The sequence below is a fragment of the Channa argus genome, chromosome 11 (assembly GCF_033026475.1).
Source record: "Channa argus isolate prfri chromosome 11, Channa argus male v1.0, whole genome shotgun sequence".
Taxonomy (NCBI): Eukaryota; Metazoa; Chordata; class Actinopteri; order Anabantiformes; family Channidae; genus Channa; species Channa argus.
In genome coordinates, this window is record NC_090207.1 from 20,955,177 (window position 1) to 20,968,665 (window position 13,489).

The 13,489-nt window shown below is 39.8% G+C and overlaps 1 protein-coding gene across 4 annotated transcripts in view; it reads left to right on the forward strand.

Annotated features, from left to right (window-relative positions):
• The first annotated feature begins 430 nt into the window (after window positions 1–430).
• LOC137136450 (leucine-rich repeat transmembrane neuronal protein 4) overlaps window positions 431–13,489 on the forward strand; it is a 46,404-nt gene continuing 33,345 nt past the window's right edge. For 2 of the 4 annotated variants that reach the window (XM_067521819.1, XM_067521820.1), the window contains exons 1-2: window positions 433–2,950; window positions 3,389–4,978. In XM_067521819.1, the coding sequence (XP_067377920.1) occupies window positions 2,899–2,950; window positions 3,389–4,935 (1,599 nt within the window). In that variant the 5' untranslated portion in view covers window positions 433–2,898 and the 3' untranslated portion in view covers window positions 4,936–4,978. Of the gene's footprint in view, window positions 2,951–3,388; window positions 4,979–13,489 lie in introns of all 4 variants that reach the window. The other 2 variants (XM_067521817.1, XM_067521818.1) reach the window with 2 other exon arrangements.

A 13,489-nucleotide genomic window follows, 5' to 3' on the forward strand; every position in this document is an offset into this window, starting at 1 on the left:
CTGCAGACCAGTCAGAATATCCATACCATTTCCATGATCCCTTTCCATCAAAACATTAATACCACCAAGTATGTTGTGGTTCTAACTTCTGATATAAATGCAATCCTTCAGGAGTACCACAAAGCTCCATTCTTGGGCCACTACTTTTTTGAAATCACCTCTTAACAGTCAGTTGTTTCCAAACATCATGCACTATTGCAGACACAATTGAAATAGCACAAAAAACAATATCTCTGTACAGAATTTGACAAAATACAAAGAGCTTAATATTTTTATGATTTGATTTTAATTGAAATTACTGAAAATTGAGACAGAACTCATTTAATTAATGTCTTAAAAATCTCTGATATAAACGATATACACACACATTTGACGTATTACTGAGAATACTATAACTAAGACATGCCAGGTAAAAGCTCAGGTTATTGTCTGTTCTGAAAACCTGTTGCTCTCAACAATGCTTTAGTTTGGGTCTAATCAGTGTATTTTGTATTTCTGTACAAACTCTTATAGAATCACACCTGAGTTTAACAAAAGGATGAAAAATCATTGAAACTCATTTCCTGTTGGTTTGGAAGTACACTGAAGGGTATATTACATTCAACGCTGTGAATTCTCTACTAGATCCTGTATTTGTCATTCTTGTAGTCATTGTCTATGTGTGTGTGTGCTACTGCTCTCCTTCAACCTCAGTTAACTGACTGACCTAACAATGAAAATGAAATCAGTGACTCAAGCTGAAGTGGCAGATGCATCAGTTTTATTTTGGTTTCTACTGATTTCTTTGCTAAAACTAACTGCAGTTTGAGCTCAAATGTTCCTTAATGTCATTTGCTTGTAATTATGCTCCTCATTAAGTACAGGGGCAGAGGGAGCTATTAGAAGAGATGACTTTGACCCCATCTTAAAGTTCCATTATGTGGTTTTGGAAGGACTTTTTCTTTATACATGATGCATTTCATTGTCAATGTGAAACAATGAAAAGGATGAAAAGCATTTAGTAAGTTTTTTCTTGGCATGAGGTAAAATATAACATTTAATCCAAAAATCTGGATAAAAATATATATAGGCCTACACACTTTGCAATCCATCTGTTCCTTTCCTCTGTGTGCTGAACTTACAGTTGTTGTCAAAAGATTTTAATATCATTTCGTATTTCTGTTTCTTATTTTTGTATTTCACATTGTAAACTTTTTAAGTCAGAAAACACAAGAAAGCAATATGTATCTTAAAAAATGATTTACTGTTTTATTAGAATTAATCTACATCTGGCTACCATGCATGATTGCAAAAGATAATGTAAAGGGGATTCTTGCTTTTATCTTAAGCTTGAGCTTAACTAGGTGAACTTTCCACTAAAGGACTACCTACCTAGAAAGCAGTAATTGAGAATTATTTCATCTGAGACTTTGCCACCAGTTCCTTAGATACAGGCTCAGATCCAGCGTAAAGCAGCAGGGGGCTTTTGAAGTAAGAAGGGGGTACTAGTACAAATCAGACTTTGCAGACAGGCAGGTAATTGAAAATAGCCCTGGCTATACTGTAGATTCAATGTCTGGCACATACACAGTGTGCTATAAAATAGTATTTCATTTATTAAACTATAGGCTGATGCCTTCCTAAGAGCAAACAAAAAGAGAAATAGACAATTAGCAGTAATGGACACAATTAAGTTTATGTGCTACAATAATATACTTACGTTTATTATCATTATTAATATTATTATTATTATATACTTGTGCTAAATATTTGTACTTACATTTTGTGAAAACACTGTGGTACCATTTCCCCAAAAGGGTGGTGTTTTCTTGTCGACAGCATATTATCTGACGACGCAGTTACTTGCAGATTAAAATTTTGCTTATGAAACGTGAACACGGTGAATCTGTATAACATGGTGCACTCTCACAGACGTAACTATTACATAGGCCTGAATAAACAAATATCAGCTGGAAAAAGCAAGCTGCCGTGTTCCAGTGTAAAGCCAGTATAAATTGGTAATCAAAGTATAAGCAGGTAAAGTTACAAACATTTCTCAGCTCCTTATTCGCTTTGAGATATTTTATAAGCTTCTGTTGTCCGCTTTTGCCTCAGATTTGTCCCAAAAAAAAAAATGCTTCCACTGAGAAGCAACTGACTGGCAGTACATCCTCACAAATATCTAAATGCAGGGCAAACATCTTCCCGGCCCCCGGCTTTAATTGATATGCAGGCTCTGCTCCTGAGGACAATGAAGTCTACTTTAAAGTCGACTGCGGAGTGTCACTCGGTGACCAGAAGAGGGCATCTCAAGTCCTGAAACGAGCATCAGTGAGCTCAGTAAAATCCTACACCAACATCACTCCTGTTGCTATACAACTGATTTATTCTTGATGCCACGGTCAACGGGTCTAATCCTCAGCAGTCTGCGCCTTTTTCTCCGATGTCCACATCTGAGTCAGGATACATCAAACTTGTCGGGTTTGGACCACAGTTTATTCCTCTCAAATTTCTTCACCTGATCGGTTTCCAGCCTCTTTTCTTTCACTTAACCTGCATTCAACAATTGCTGGGGCGGTGAATAAAATATATGTCAGAGCTTCTTAAAACATCCGCTAAGCAATGTCATTTTGACGAGGCTGTAAGCTTGAGTGCGTCCATCCAAGGGCTTTGTAAGGTGGCGGTAAAGGAATATGCATTGTCAAGCGGGTGTTGTACGGTAACGTAGGGAACTACAGGCAGAGGTTGATGCACACCTTCAGGAGCTGCTCATATCTCCGACAGGTGTGCAGTTGTGCGCAAAGCGGATCTGGCTGCAGCGCAACGTACGTATATTTTCTGTGCAGGCACGCGCCCAGGATGCGTGTCCAACTGTTTGGACAAAACGCCCGGTGCTTCTAACATGTGGACCTGGGACGCATGCAACAGAGACCCATAAACATGAGGAGGAGTCGACACCGCGCAAACATGGGTACGTACCCCGCTCCGCTTGCTACTTAATCTGTGCAAAGTCGTTGCCTAATTACAATTCGCTCATAGCTAATGTTGCTGGTGTCTTTCCCTCTCTGCGTTTTATGAATGACTACAGAGTGTGGGGTCTTGTGAGGTTCTTTTTTTTTTAATCTATGTGACAGGTTATGCCTCCTTTCCATGTCTCAAGAACATGACTTTGAGTGTGATAATGGATGTAAGCCTGTGTAGAGTTGGCCGTGAACACAGGGAAACAAATGAAGTGGGCTGCAAACAACCCACTGCTATCAAATGACTGCATGCAGTATGCTTGATTTCTTGAGTGATGTTACTCTGTTGTGTCTTATTTTGTTTTACTTAATTCTAGTTTGTGCATTTTGGGTCCCTGTGTTGATGGTGGTTTTGTGCTGTTAAATCCATCACTTTTCTGTGTCCGCAGGACTTCCTGTGCTTTTCAAATGGCTTGTATTCACTGTGGCTGTGCCCGCCTGGCTGCTTGCTGCTCCAAGTGGCATCCGTGAGCGTCCCTGCCCCCAGAGCTGTAGATGTGATGGGAAAATAATATACTGCGAATCCAATGCCTTCCGAGATGTGCCAAGCAATGTATCTGTGGGCACACAGGGCCTGTCCTTACGTTACAACAGCTTGGTGAACCTCAGAGCCCACCAGTTTGCAGGTCTGAGTCAACTCGTTTGGCTTTACCTTGACCACAATTATATCAATGCTGTGGATGGCCAGGCTTTCCATGGGATACGGAGACTCAAAGAACTGATTCTCAGCTCAAATAAGATCACACAGTTAAAAAATAACACTTTCCATGACGTTCCTAATTTACGTAATCTCGATCTTTCTTACAATAAACTGCAGGTCCTCCATCCTAATCAGTTCCTGGGCCTACGGAAACTTCTGAGTTTACACTTAAGGTCTAACTCCTTAAAAACTGTCCCAATGCGAGTTTTCCTTGACTGTCGCAACTTGGAGTTTCTTGATATTGGCTACAACCGGCTACGGAGCCTCACGCGCAACGCCTTTGCAGGACTTCTTAAACTCATTGAGCTTCATTTGGAGCACAACCAGTTTTCAAAGATAAATTTCGCTCATTTCCCCCGCTTGACTAACCTGAGAGCTCTCTATTTGCAGTGGAACCGTATCAAAATCCTAACCCAGGGCCTGCCATGGATGTGGACTTCCTTGCAAAAGCTTGACCTCTCAGGAAACGAGCTCCAAATCTTGGAACCGAGCACATTTCAGTGTCTCCCTAATCTGCAGACTCTTAATCTGGACTCCAACAAACTCAGCAATTTGTCCCAACAGACAGTGGATGCTTGGATCTCCCTCACCACCATCAGTCTGGCTGGTAATTTATGGTACTGTAACCCCAACATATGCCCCCTGGTGGCATGGCTCAAGGCCTTTAAGGGTAACAAGGAGTCCACAATGATTTGTGCCAGTCCTAAGGAAGCACAAGGAGAGAAGGTGACAGATGTGGTGGAGACATACAACATTTGTACAGCAACACCAACACCTGTACCTTCAACGACATCACCCCCTACTTCAGCATTTCAGCCTGAGCTGCTGCCTCTTCCCACACAGTCGGCCGTGGAAAAGAAGCTGATCTGGAACAGGACAGCTTCCCCGACTCCTTCCGAAGCCTCCCCCACCATCCCTTTGCCAGACACTGAGTATGTGTCCTTTCACAAGATCATAGCTGGTAGCATGGCCCTCCTCTTATCTGTGGCTATAATTCTACTAGTTATCTATGTCTCATGGAAGCGTTACCCCAGCAGTATCAAACAGCTACAACAGCGCTCATCGGTTAAAAAGCGCCAGAAAAAGACACGGGAGACTGCACGCTCCCTTAATTCACCACTGCAAGAGTACTATGTGGACTACAAGCCTTCACACTCAGAGACTATGGATGTGCTGGTTAATGGGACAGGACCTTACACATACACCATCTCAGGCTCCAGGGAATGTGAGGTATGACCGTTGCCCTCCAAAAATCCATTTCCACTGCGAGGCATGAGAGGTAAATTTTCTAACACTCTGCAGAGAAAAACACTTTTTTTCCTGCTCTGTTCTTGTCTGTTTTTGGCATAAGGAAATAAGGGTCAGTGCATGGTGACTTGTTTTGCAATATGCTGGGTTTGTACAGTTCCATATGATTAGCCAGCTGTTGTTCTGAATCATGCAGTTTTATTGCTAAAATGTGACTCTCATTAGCTGAAACTGCAATGGCAGCTCCTCTCACTGTGCAACCTACATACAGTTGGATCTATTATACCCAAAGTAGGTTCATCTTTCATTCCTGACATAAAAGAGCTCATTGATGAATTTATGTATTACCAGCCAGCCCCTTATTTATTCACAAATGGCTTGCTGTCCAGAGCTGAATGATAAAAATTTATTCGATCAAGCCCCCATACAGGTGGCCCTCTCCTATCCAGTGTGTTTGCTGCAAAAGCTGTAGTAGCAAATATACAAGCCACACGAGTCTTGAACTTTTATTCTTTTAAAAGAAATATGTATTAAATCTGCAAATATTTACAACCACACCAACTTATATATATCCCATTTTATTTTCTGCCTCTGGCAATCACATAATTAAATTTTTATTCAATCATTTAATGTGCACAATTCAAACAGTCACCACAGCCTGAGGAACACTATAAAAGCCTGCAGCCAAATAAAAGATAAATAATATATTTAAGCTTGATGTCGGTCTGGCATATGTGCACTACAGCACTAACAAACTGAGATATACTACTTCTGTTTTATCGCAGAAATACAAACAATTTGGCAACTTTTGTCCAGAGTTCAAATTGAAATTTTCACCCTAAAGTAGGACTCTGCCACAAGGCTCAGCCACTGTACAGCACAGAGGGACTGAGACAGAAAGCCTTGACAAAGACTAATCAACTTGCTCATGCTTAATTAGGTGCTTTTTGACTGTGTACTCTATTTTTCGCCTAATGGTTGTGCATCTGTCTTCTTTTGTCCAGCAGCATTTCTTTTTTTTTTTGCATTTAACACTAAGGTTTAGTGTGATTAACAGGACATGTTGTGTTGAGAAAGATGTAGTGCCACTGAAATCTTCGCTGCACCTTTGTCGGACTAACCAGATATGCTATGGAGTACAGGAAACATCTTTCTTCTCCATTGTATCTGTCAGCGCACCTCAGAGACAGAAGTTTTATCTCATACTCCCACACAGCTCACTCCCTAAAGTCCACGTGGGCCCCATGAATCATCTCATAATATGTTTTAAGTCAGTGTATTGAAGCACCACTCACAATGTTGTGTCCTTTTCCTGAAGTCACAGGAGACTCTAACACAAATCCATTCATTGGCTTCAGTAATGTCGTATTCTACAGAGTACACAGGTAGCTAAATCAGCTCTTTGTCAGATTATCTGTGGTGGACCATTTCTCAAACATGGGGAAAGCTTGAGGTGAGATGGTCGGCTTATCAATCTTGTAGCTTTCATGTGAGAATGTGGCGTGGGAGCATTAAATGGCGGACCTAATGGGGCTTCTGCTAGCTAGAATAACTAATAGCCCATCAGAGGTAAAGAGCCGAGACTTCCCTCAGCTTTGTTATTCCTTGCCCTCTACAGCTAAAGGGAGCAGCCTGAGTTGTTAAAAATGTAATGTTTTTTTCCTCTGTGTGTGTGTGTGTGTGTGTGTGTGTGTGTTACACTTTGTGCCTAATACTGCGATGCAAACTAAGAACAGAGTACAGCAGGAGTCTTCATCCATGTGTAAGTTAGAGTGGTGCATTTACATTTTCAGACATTTTCAAACGACTGCATCATATGATCCGATACAGTATCATGTTTATTGGCAACGTAACTTGCGTCAGAATACATGTTGCAGTACAAGAAGAGCCCATGACGTGGAGTGATACTGTTGAGATCTATTTGCATCACAATACAGGGAATGCAGCACAATCTCTTCTGATATATGAGAAGGCTTCTCGGTTTTATTGAACGCCACAGAGTGGAGAGTGTCAGGAAAGATGAAAGTGAAGGAGTTGGTGTCTTCGAAAAAGGCTGCTCCAGGGTTCAAACCCACAGTCGGAAGCATATTGTAAATGCCCCAACCCAGTGAGTCCTCCGCACATTCTTTTTTAGCTATCTCAGATAGCAAGCACTTAAGCTATTAGCTGCATTTTCAATTAGGAGAAAAAGCTTTGTAATTGAAGCCTGTTATCTTCTGCACATGCCCAGACCAACAGACTTGGAGTTAATTTGTTTCTATAGATTTCCTCCAGCACAGCTCAGCAGGTTGGCTTCGACACTGCAAACCGAACTCGCCGAGTGTGAATTTTGATGAACACTTTGAACTGTTTGGTTTCATGGTCTTCCTGTGGCACACACACACACACACACACACACACTCGCACGCACACACACACAAAATTCCTCTCTTTGCCTTGTATGCCATCCACTTCTGTGCTTGCAGAGGAGCTGCAGTGGTTGTCGTCCACCCACAGATCATCCCCTGCAAAGTTAGTACTGAAAATATTAAGGTGAGAATCCCACCCTTTCTGCCAGAGGCGATTCTTGTACTTGGGCAGCATTTGCAAAAATTAACAAGGTGAGGAGATCCTGCTCACAGATAATTAAAGTGGGTAATAAGGGGTGGGGGGGGGCAGATGAAGTGAGGACAAAGGGAGGTGTGTCACTGCTGTTACATCGAACTGACAAATACAAATGTTGTCTTGTAAAAAAACTTTACTAGTTTTAACAGCTAACAAGGTTAAAAACATCAACTTAGATTTTAAAGGCACAAGCTTTAATCAAAGATTACGTTAATTTCATTTTCCCCTGCATTGGCACCCCATGTCTCCCTCCTGGTTATATTCAAAACTAATGGCTGCACTGGATCTAATCTGTGTTTGCCTAGGATAAATCCTGCAGCTGTTGGGTACATTTTATTCAACTAGCATTTGTTTATTTTGTAGGCACTAGATTATGAGCCTTGGCTTTAAAATGTCAGAAATAAGAAACATAGATGATAAGTGATCAAAATACGCTGCCTGTACTTGCCAAGATGGCAGCTTGCACTTTATCTGTGCGTAAATGCACAGAAGGCAGACTTCCATCCTGTGAAAGGAGTTTGACAGCTTTCAATATTTGTTGTTCACTTGCCAAATAAAGGTTAGCCACATGAGAAGAATAGGATGTTTCATTTTCCAGCACATCAGATTGTATGTGTGATGTGGACAGCACAATACAACAGTACAGCACATACCACATCTACTACATGACAAATGGCACATCATGAACTGGTTTTCCTTAGAAAAGCTCCTGTTATTAATTCTCATTTTTGGTTTTAATTCACACTCAGCTGCAGTGTAATGACTTTTAAGTGAATCTCTTGTTATGGATGCTAGACAACAGCATTTTTTTTGTACATTATTTTCATGTATCACAAAAACTAGTAGATTTTTGTGTATGATCAAGCATATGATAAAGTGCTCTCTTAAGGATCATTGTAATTATGATATTTTATTTTCAGTTCCAAATTCTGACAGCATCAGTTTCATGTTGTGTAATATGTATTTAGCTATCTGACTGGAGGCAGTCAGCCTAAAGCTATTAAAGGACAATAAAGTCCTCATATCAGTTCTATTCTAAAACTCACTAACCAATCTGTGCAGCGTGTCCTGTTGTTATATATGGGTGTAATTTAACCTGAGGACTGTAAACTTTTTCAGGTTGGTTTGCCATTAAAGTCAGAGAGCTGAGTTGATAAGAATGTCGATACACATATCTGAGCTGTGTTGGCCAACCTTTAGGGCATCAGACGTAGTTATCTGAAAGTTGAGTCATGTCAACCAGACTTCTTTTTTCTTAGTTGGAAATGTTTTGCTATTCTTCCAAGTAGCAGGGGGGTCCTTTGTTTCTCACCTGGCCTAAATAGGCTCAGGTGGACAATAGACGATGTGACCATATGCACTTAAATCTAAATATATATTTTTAAAAATCTTTTTGAAAAAAAAAACTGTTGTATGTTGCACTTGCATCTCATGAAACTGAAACACGTCTTCTCATAGCACTTTGCTTTAATGTTTTCTTTTTCACTTAGATTTTAGCTTGCCTTGTACCTCACTTGAAAGGCGCTTTGGATAAAAGCATCTGTTAAATGACTAAATGTAAATGTAAGAGTAGAGGGAAGAGTTGTTGGGACTTAACAATCACAAGTCCTAACAACCCTCATCCCCCTAAAAATGAAGAATCCTTCTCTCAACAGAGTAGGCCTTTACACACATTATGCACTTTCGGATGAAACAAACTTCTAGGGACTAGCTCCTCACTAGGGAGCTTCCACCAGAACTAGTCACCCTAAGGGCCTTATTTTCTGTTTGCAGTTGCACCACCACTAGAAACTTACTCAAAGTGATGCCGACTGGCTGACAGTCAGTAAACATTTATGTATTCCTATATTGATTTGTTGTGAGTCTGCAGCATGTGTAATATCCAAACAAAAGGGTTTTTGTCAACTTTCCTTTTATGAAAATGGCAGAAACACGTCATATTCCAACTTTGACACCAGCTTGTATCTTCCACAATTAATTAGAACACTTTAAAATGCTATAAGCATGAGCCATCTGTAAATTAACTTGTATTTTGCTGAAATAAGGCTCCACAGGAATGAGGATGGAGAACATTCAGTCACTCTCTAGAGATGGTCTGTAGGCTGCTGAGATCACTTTATCCTCATGGTGCTCAGATCTACATAGTGAGAAGTGGATCACATTTATAAATTTGAAATCTAAATGGGAACTTTAAAAACATGAAAAGATAATAACATGACAGCCCTAGGATGAAAATTACAACAACTTTGAGTATGCATGACTGTTCTCCCTCAGGGAGACAGACACTGGAATTCAGTGGAAGACATTTCCCAGAGTTTCTCTGTGGTGGGTGTATGTGTGAACGCAAACAGCCAAGTCTGTTGACCCTGACATTACCCGGACTTTACCCAGCCAGCTCCCCAGTGCAAAATCCAGATTATGTCCACCTGAGCTCATTTGTGAAAAGAGGAGGTAACACTCTGGAGAATTCACCATGAGTAAGTTGGCGCGTTGATGACGTACATTTCCTGTGACTGACGCAAAACTGTACAAATACAAACATCCAAAGGTGCTCAAAGAGCTCATTCATTCATATGAACACAACAACAATGTCGCTCTGGAAGGAACAAACTTCGTGAACTTCAGTCGGTAAGGGCAGACCTGGAAATCATCAAACAAATCTTTTTAAGCTAAACAGTCACTTTTTTTAGATTTAAAAACATTTCGAAAGACGAGCTTAAAAACGCAGCAGTTCTGAAAACATAAATTACAGCTTTAACTCTCCTTTCCACACTGCATTGGCTGACCAGCTCAAACATATGAATCTGGTTTCTATTCAGCTAAGAAACTACATACTCATACACAAAGGCTTTTATGGTTTGTACTTTCTGTGTTTGTCCGGACACACAAAAAAGGGGCAACTTCCAGCTATAGTTGTAGGAACTACAAAAACCTTCCTTGGAGGCCACATTTGTGTGGACAGTCACTGGAAAGTAGCAATCACAACTCCTATGGCTGAAGTGGTTAAAGTTGTGAAGCTGTGAACAGATCTCTGAGACCTCGTCCTCTGTTTAAAGAATGATTGTCCATTTTGTCTAGGGGAATGATTCATGATGTTACATCCCAGCAATTCTCAGCCCTACCTTCACTTTCTCAATTATCCACCTAACGAGTCAATTTATGCAAGGTGAGAAACAAAAGACCCCCCTGGAGGATATATTTGGCTTCCCTAGCCAACTATTCCTCAGACTGAAGATGCTTATTGCATTAGTAAATGTTTCCATCCAAGAAGGAATTGGTCCAGTTGACATGACTCAACTTTAAGATACATGTGAGCTCACTTCCACTATTAAGCTGCACTCAGGGCAATAATCTTAATGAGCAGGAGTGAGTGGTTTGGCGACATAGACTATCTGTGTGTGACAAATGGTTTGCAGAATTTTATTGCCCTGGGTCTTGCCTTTCAGGCTATATACAGATTCCCCTACCCTATTGCTGGAGGTTGTTGGGGCAAAGCCTGAAATGAAACCCCAGAGCAAAATGAAGATGATGCAACATATCTTTTTAGGTTAAAAGAGAATTAAACATTATCATACAATATGATGATAAGACACTTCGGATGTGGTTCTTATGATGTGAAAAATGTATATAAAGCAGTTATCAGGTATATGTAAAGCAAACTATGATTTTAAGTAGATTCATATGTATACAATCGTAATGGAAAACATAATTTCAGTATAGTTTGTCCCCTGACCTAGGGCGGGGCCACGCCTGGTGGGGTGGGATTCGAGGCTGCAGCCTTCTGCATCCTAACCCCATGCTCTACCACTGAGCCAACAGGCCCCCTGCTGTATTCTAGCCTCTAAATATGCCAAATACTTTAAGACTTCAGAATAAAAATGTATCTGAAACACACACAGCTGAATTTATAGTCATTCTACTCAAGGCTGTGATTTCAAGCTGAGTTAAAACGTTGCAGTGGGATTCATTAGCACAAATGCACATAATCAGACCTATCTTTGGTGTTAAGCACCTCTCAGGCTGCTGTGTGCGTGGGGTGAGATCTCCCCCAAATAAACATACTCTGCGGTATGTATGATTCAGACTTTTGACAGATGTTCCTCATGGAGGTGTGATGTCTGCTCTGGTGAGGAGGTGGAATACATTTACCTTAGCAGCAAGGAGAGACAACACCAAATATCTCCAATAACACATAGCCTGTAATCCAAAATGGCTCGTTAAAATGAATATGGCTGTTCATTTCTTTCCCAGTAATTAATCTTAGCATCTCTTCTTTCATCCAATTGAAGTTTCATGATTATGATATTCTCATTATGATGTACTAATCACACATGTACACCCTGCTAATAGCTTTATCTGGCACGGGCGGAAAAAATGAGGTTCTGCTGCCACGCTTCAACACAGACAATATTGAATTTCACTTTGGCTTAGATGCGTTTAGTTTGAGAATATATACACTGAACTGCTGTTTATGGCCCTGGCTGATCATTATAGACTCTTGTGGAAACCTAAAGTGAGTTGAGTCAAAGGTAGATTAGTGACAAAACATTTTGCTCTGAGGAAAAAGAAATTAAAGGCATGGCTTTGTTGATCTCCAAACCTCCATTTTAAATTGAGGTCAGTGCTGATTGACAACATCATTAACTCCGATATGCACTTGATTTTTTACAATAACCTAGTCCTTCACTTAAAACCAAGATGAAGTTAACTGTTAAAACAAAGTGATTTAGTCAGTACAAGTTACTTATATATGTTTTAATGTAATAAAGCACATTGCAAATTATAAAATGGAATCATAGGTCCAAGTTTTCCCAAACTAATTCGGCTAAAAATGAAAAGACCACTGAGATAAGTCAGACTAATACGACCTTTCTCATCACACAGTGCAGCCACACACAAACCATGATGGATATTTAATGGGATATTAAACTTCACTTTTGTGTTCGTGACGATTTTGTTCAGGAAATAAAGAATCAGCCCAAACTAATTTTTTGTTAATTACAGGAATCTTTTGATGAGACTCTTTCTGAAAACTTTGGTATCCAGCAGTGCATTTATTTCACTAAGTATCTGTGAAAACAGCTGACATCCTTAATCCAGATGCATTACTGAAAACAAAGGCTAAGCAAGAGTCCACAGACTTATTGCTGCTAAACACTAACATACAAGGATAATGGTAACATGTTTATCACGTTCGCTGTCTCACTTTAGTAGGTTCAGACAGTGTGTTAACACAAAGTCATAAAGGAGATAATGTGACAAACTTAAATTTTGATCTAATGCTAGCACTAGGATAAAAGTGAAAGAATCACCAAAGTGATTATACTATAGTTGAAACTCGGGCAACCCTGTCTTTTCCAAATAAATTAAAAACCGCAAAGACAATTATGTTTTGTAGTGAGTATAGTTAGTTATGAATTGTGTTCCAATGTAACTTATTTTTTTAAATAAATGTTGAATGAAGTGCTTCATTTTTTAATATTACTACATTTATTATTGACAGAACATGAATTGCAAGAAGGAGATTGATATAAAGTGCAGGACTGTAACATCACTCAGCAACCTTTAACCCCAGAGTCCAGTATGTGGTTGGGTTTAGGCAAGAAAAGCACTTGGGTATAATTAGAGAAAGATTGTTGTTCTGGGGACACCAAACAAAAGTTGTGATTATTGTTATTATAGTTTCAGTGTTTTTATTTAGTATTTGTTTATATTTCTTTTTTTACTTTAATATTTTGTGTAGTTTTTGTTCTTTTGAAGACTGGGTTTGTTATTTTCACCTTTTAGAAGAAACTAAGTTTTTAAGGATTTTAAATATTAATTTTTTTGTGATTAATATTTGTGTATATTAGTGAAAAGATTGACTAGTAAGAAGGGGCCACATGATGACCACATAGATAAACATGGTATAAACAGCCTTCCTTGTTCTGCAGAAGTG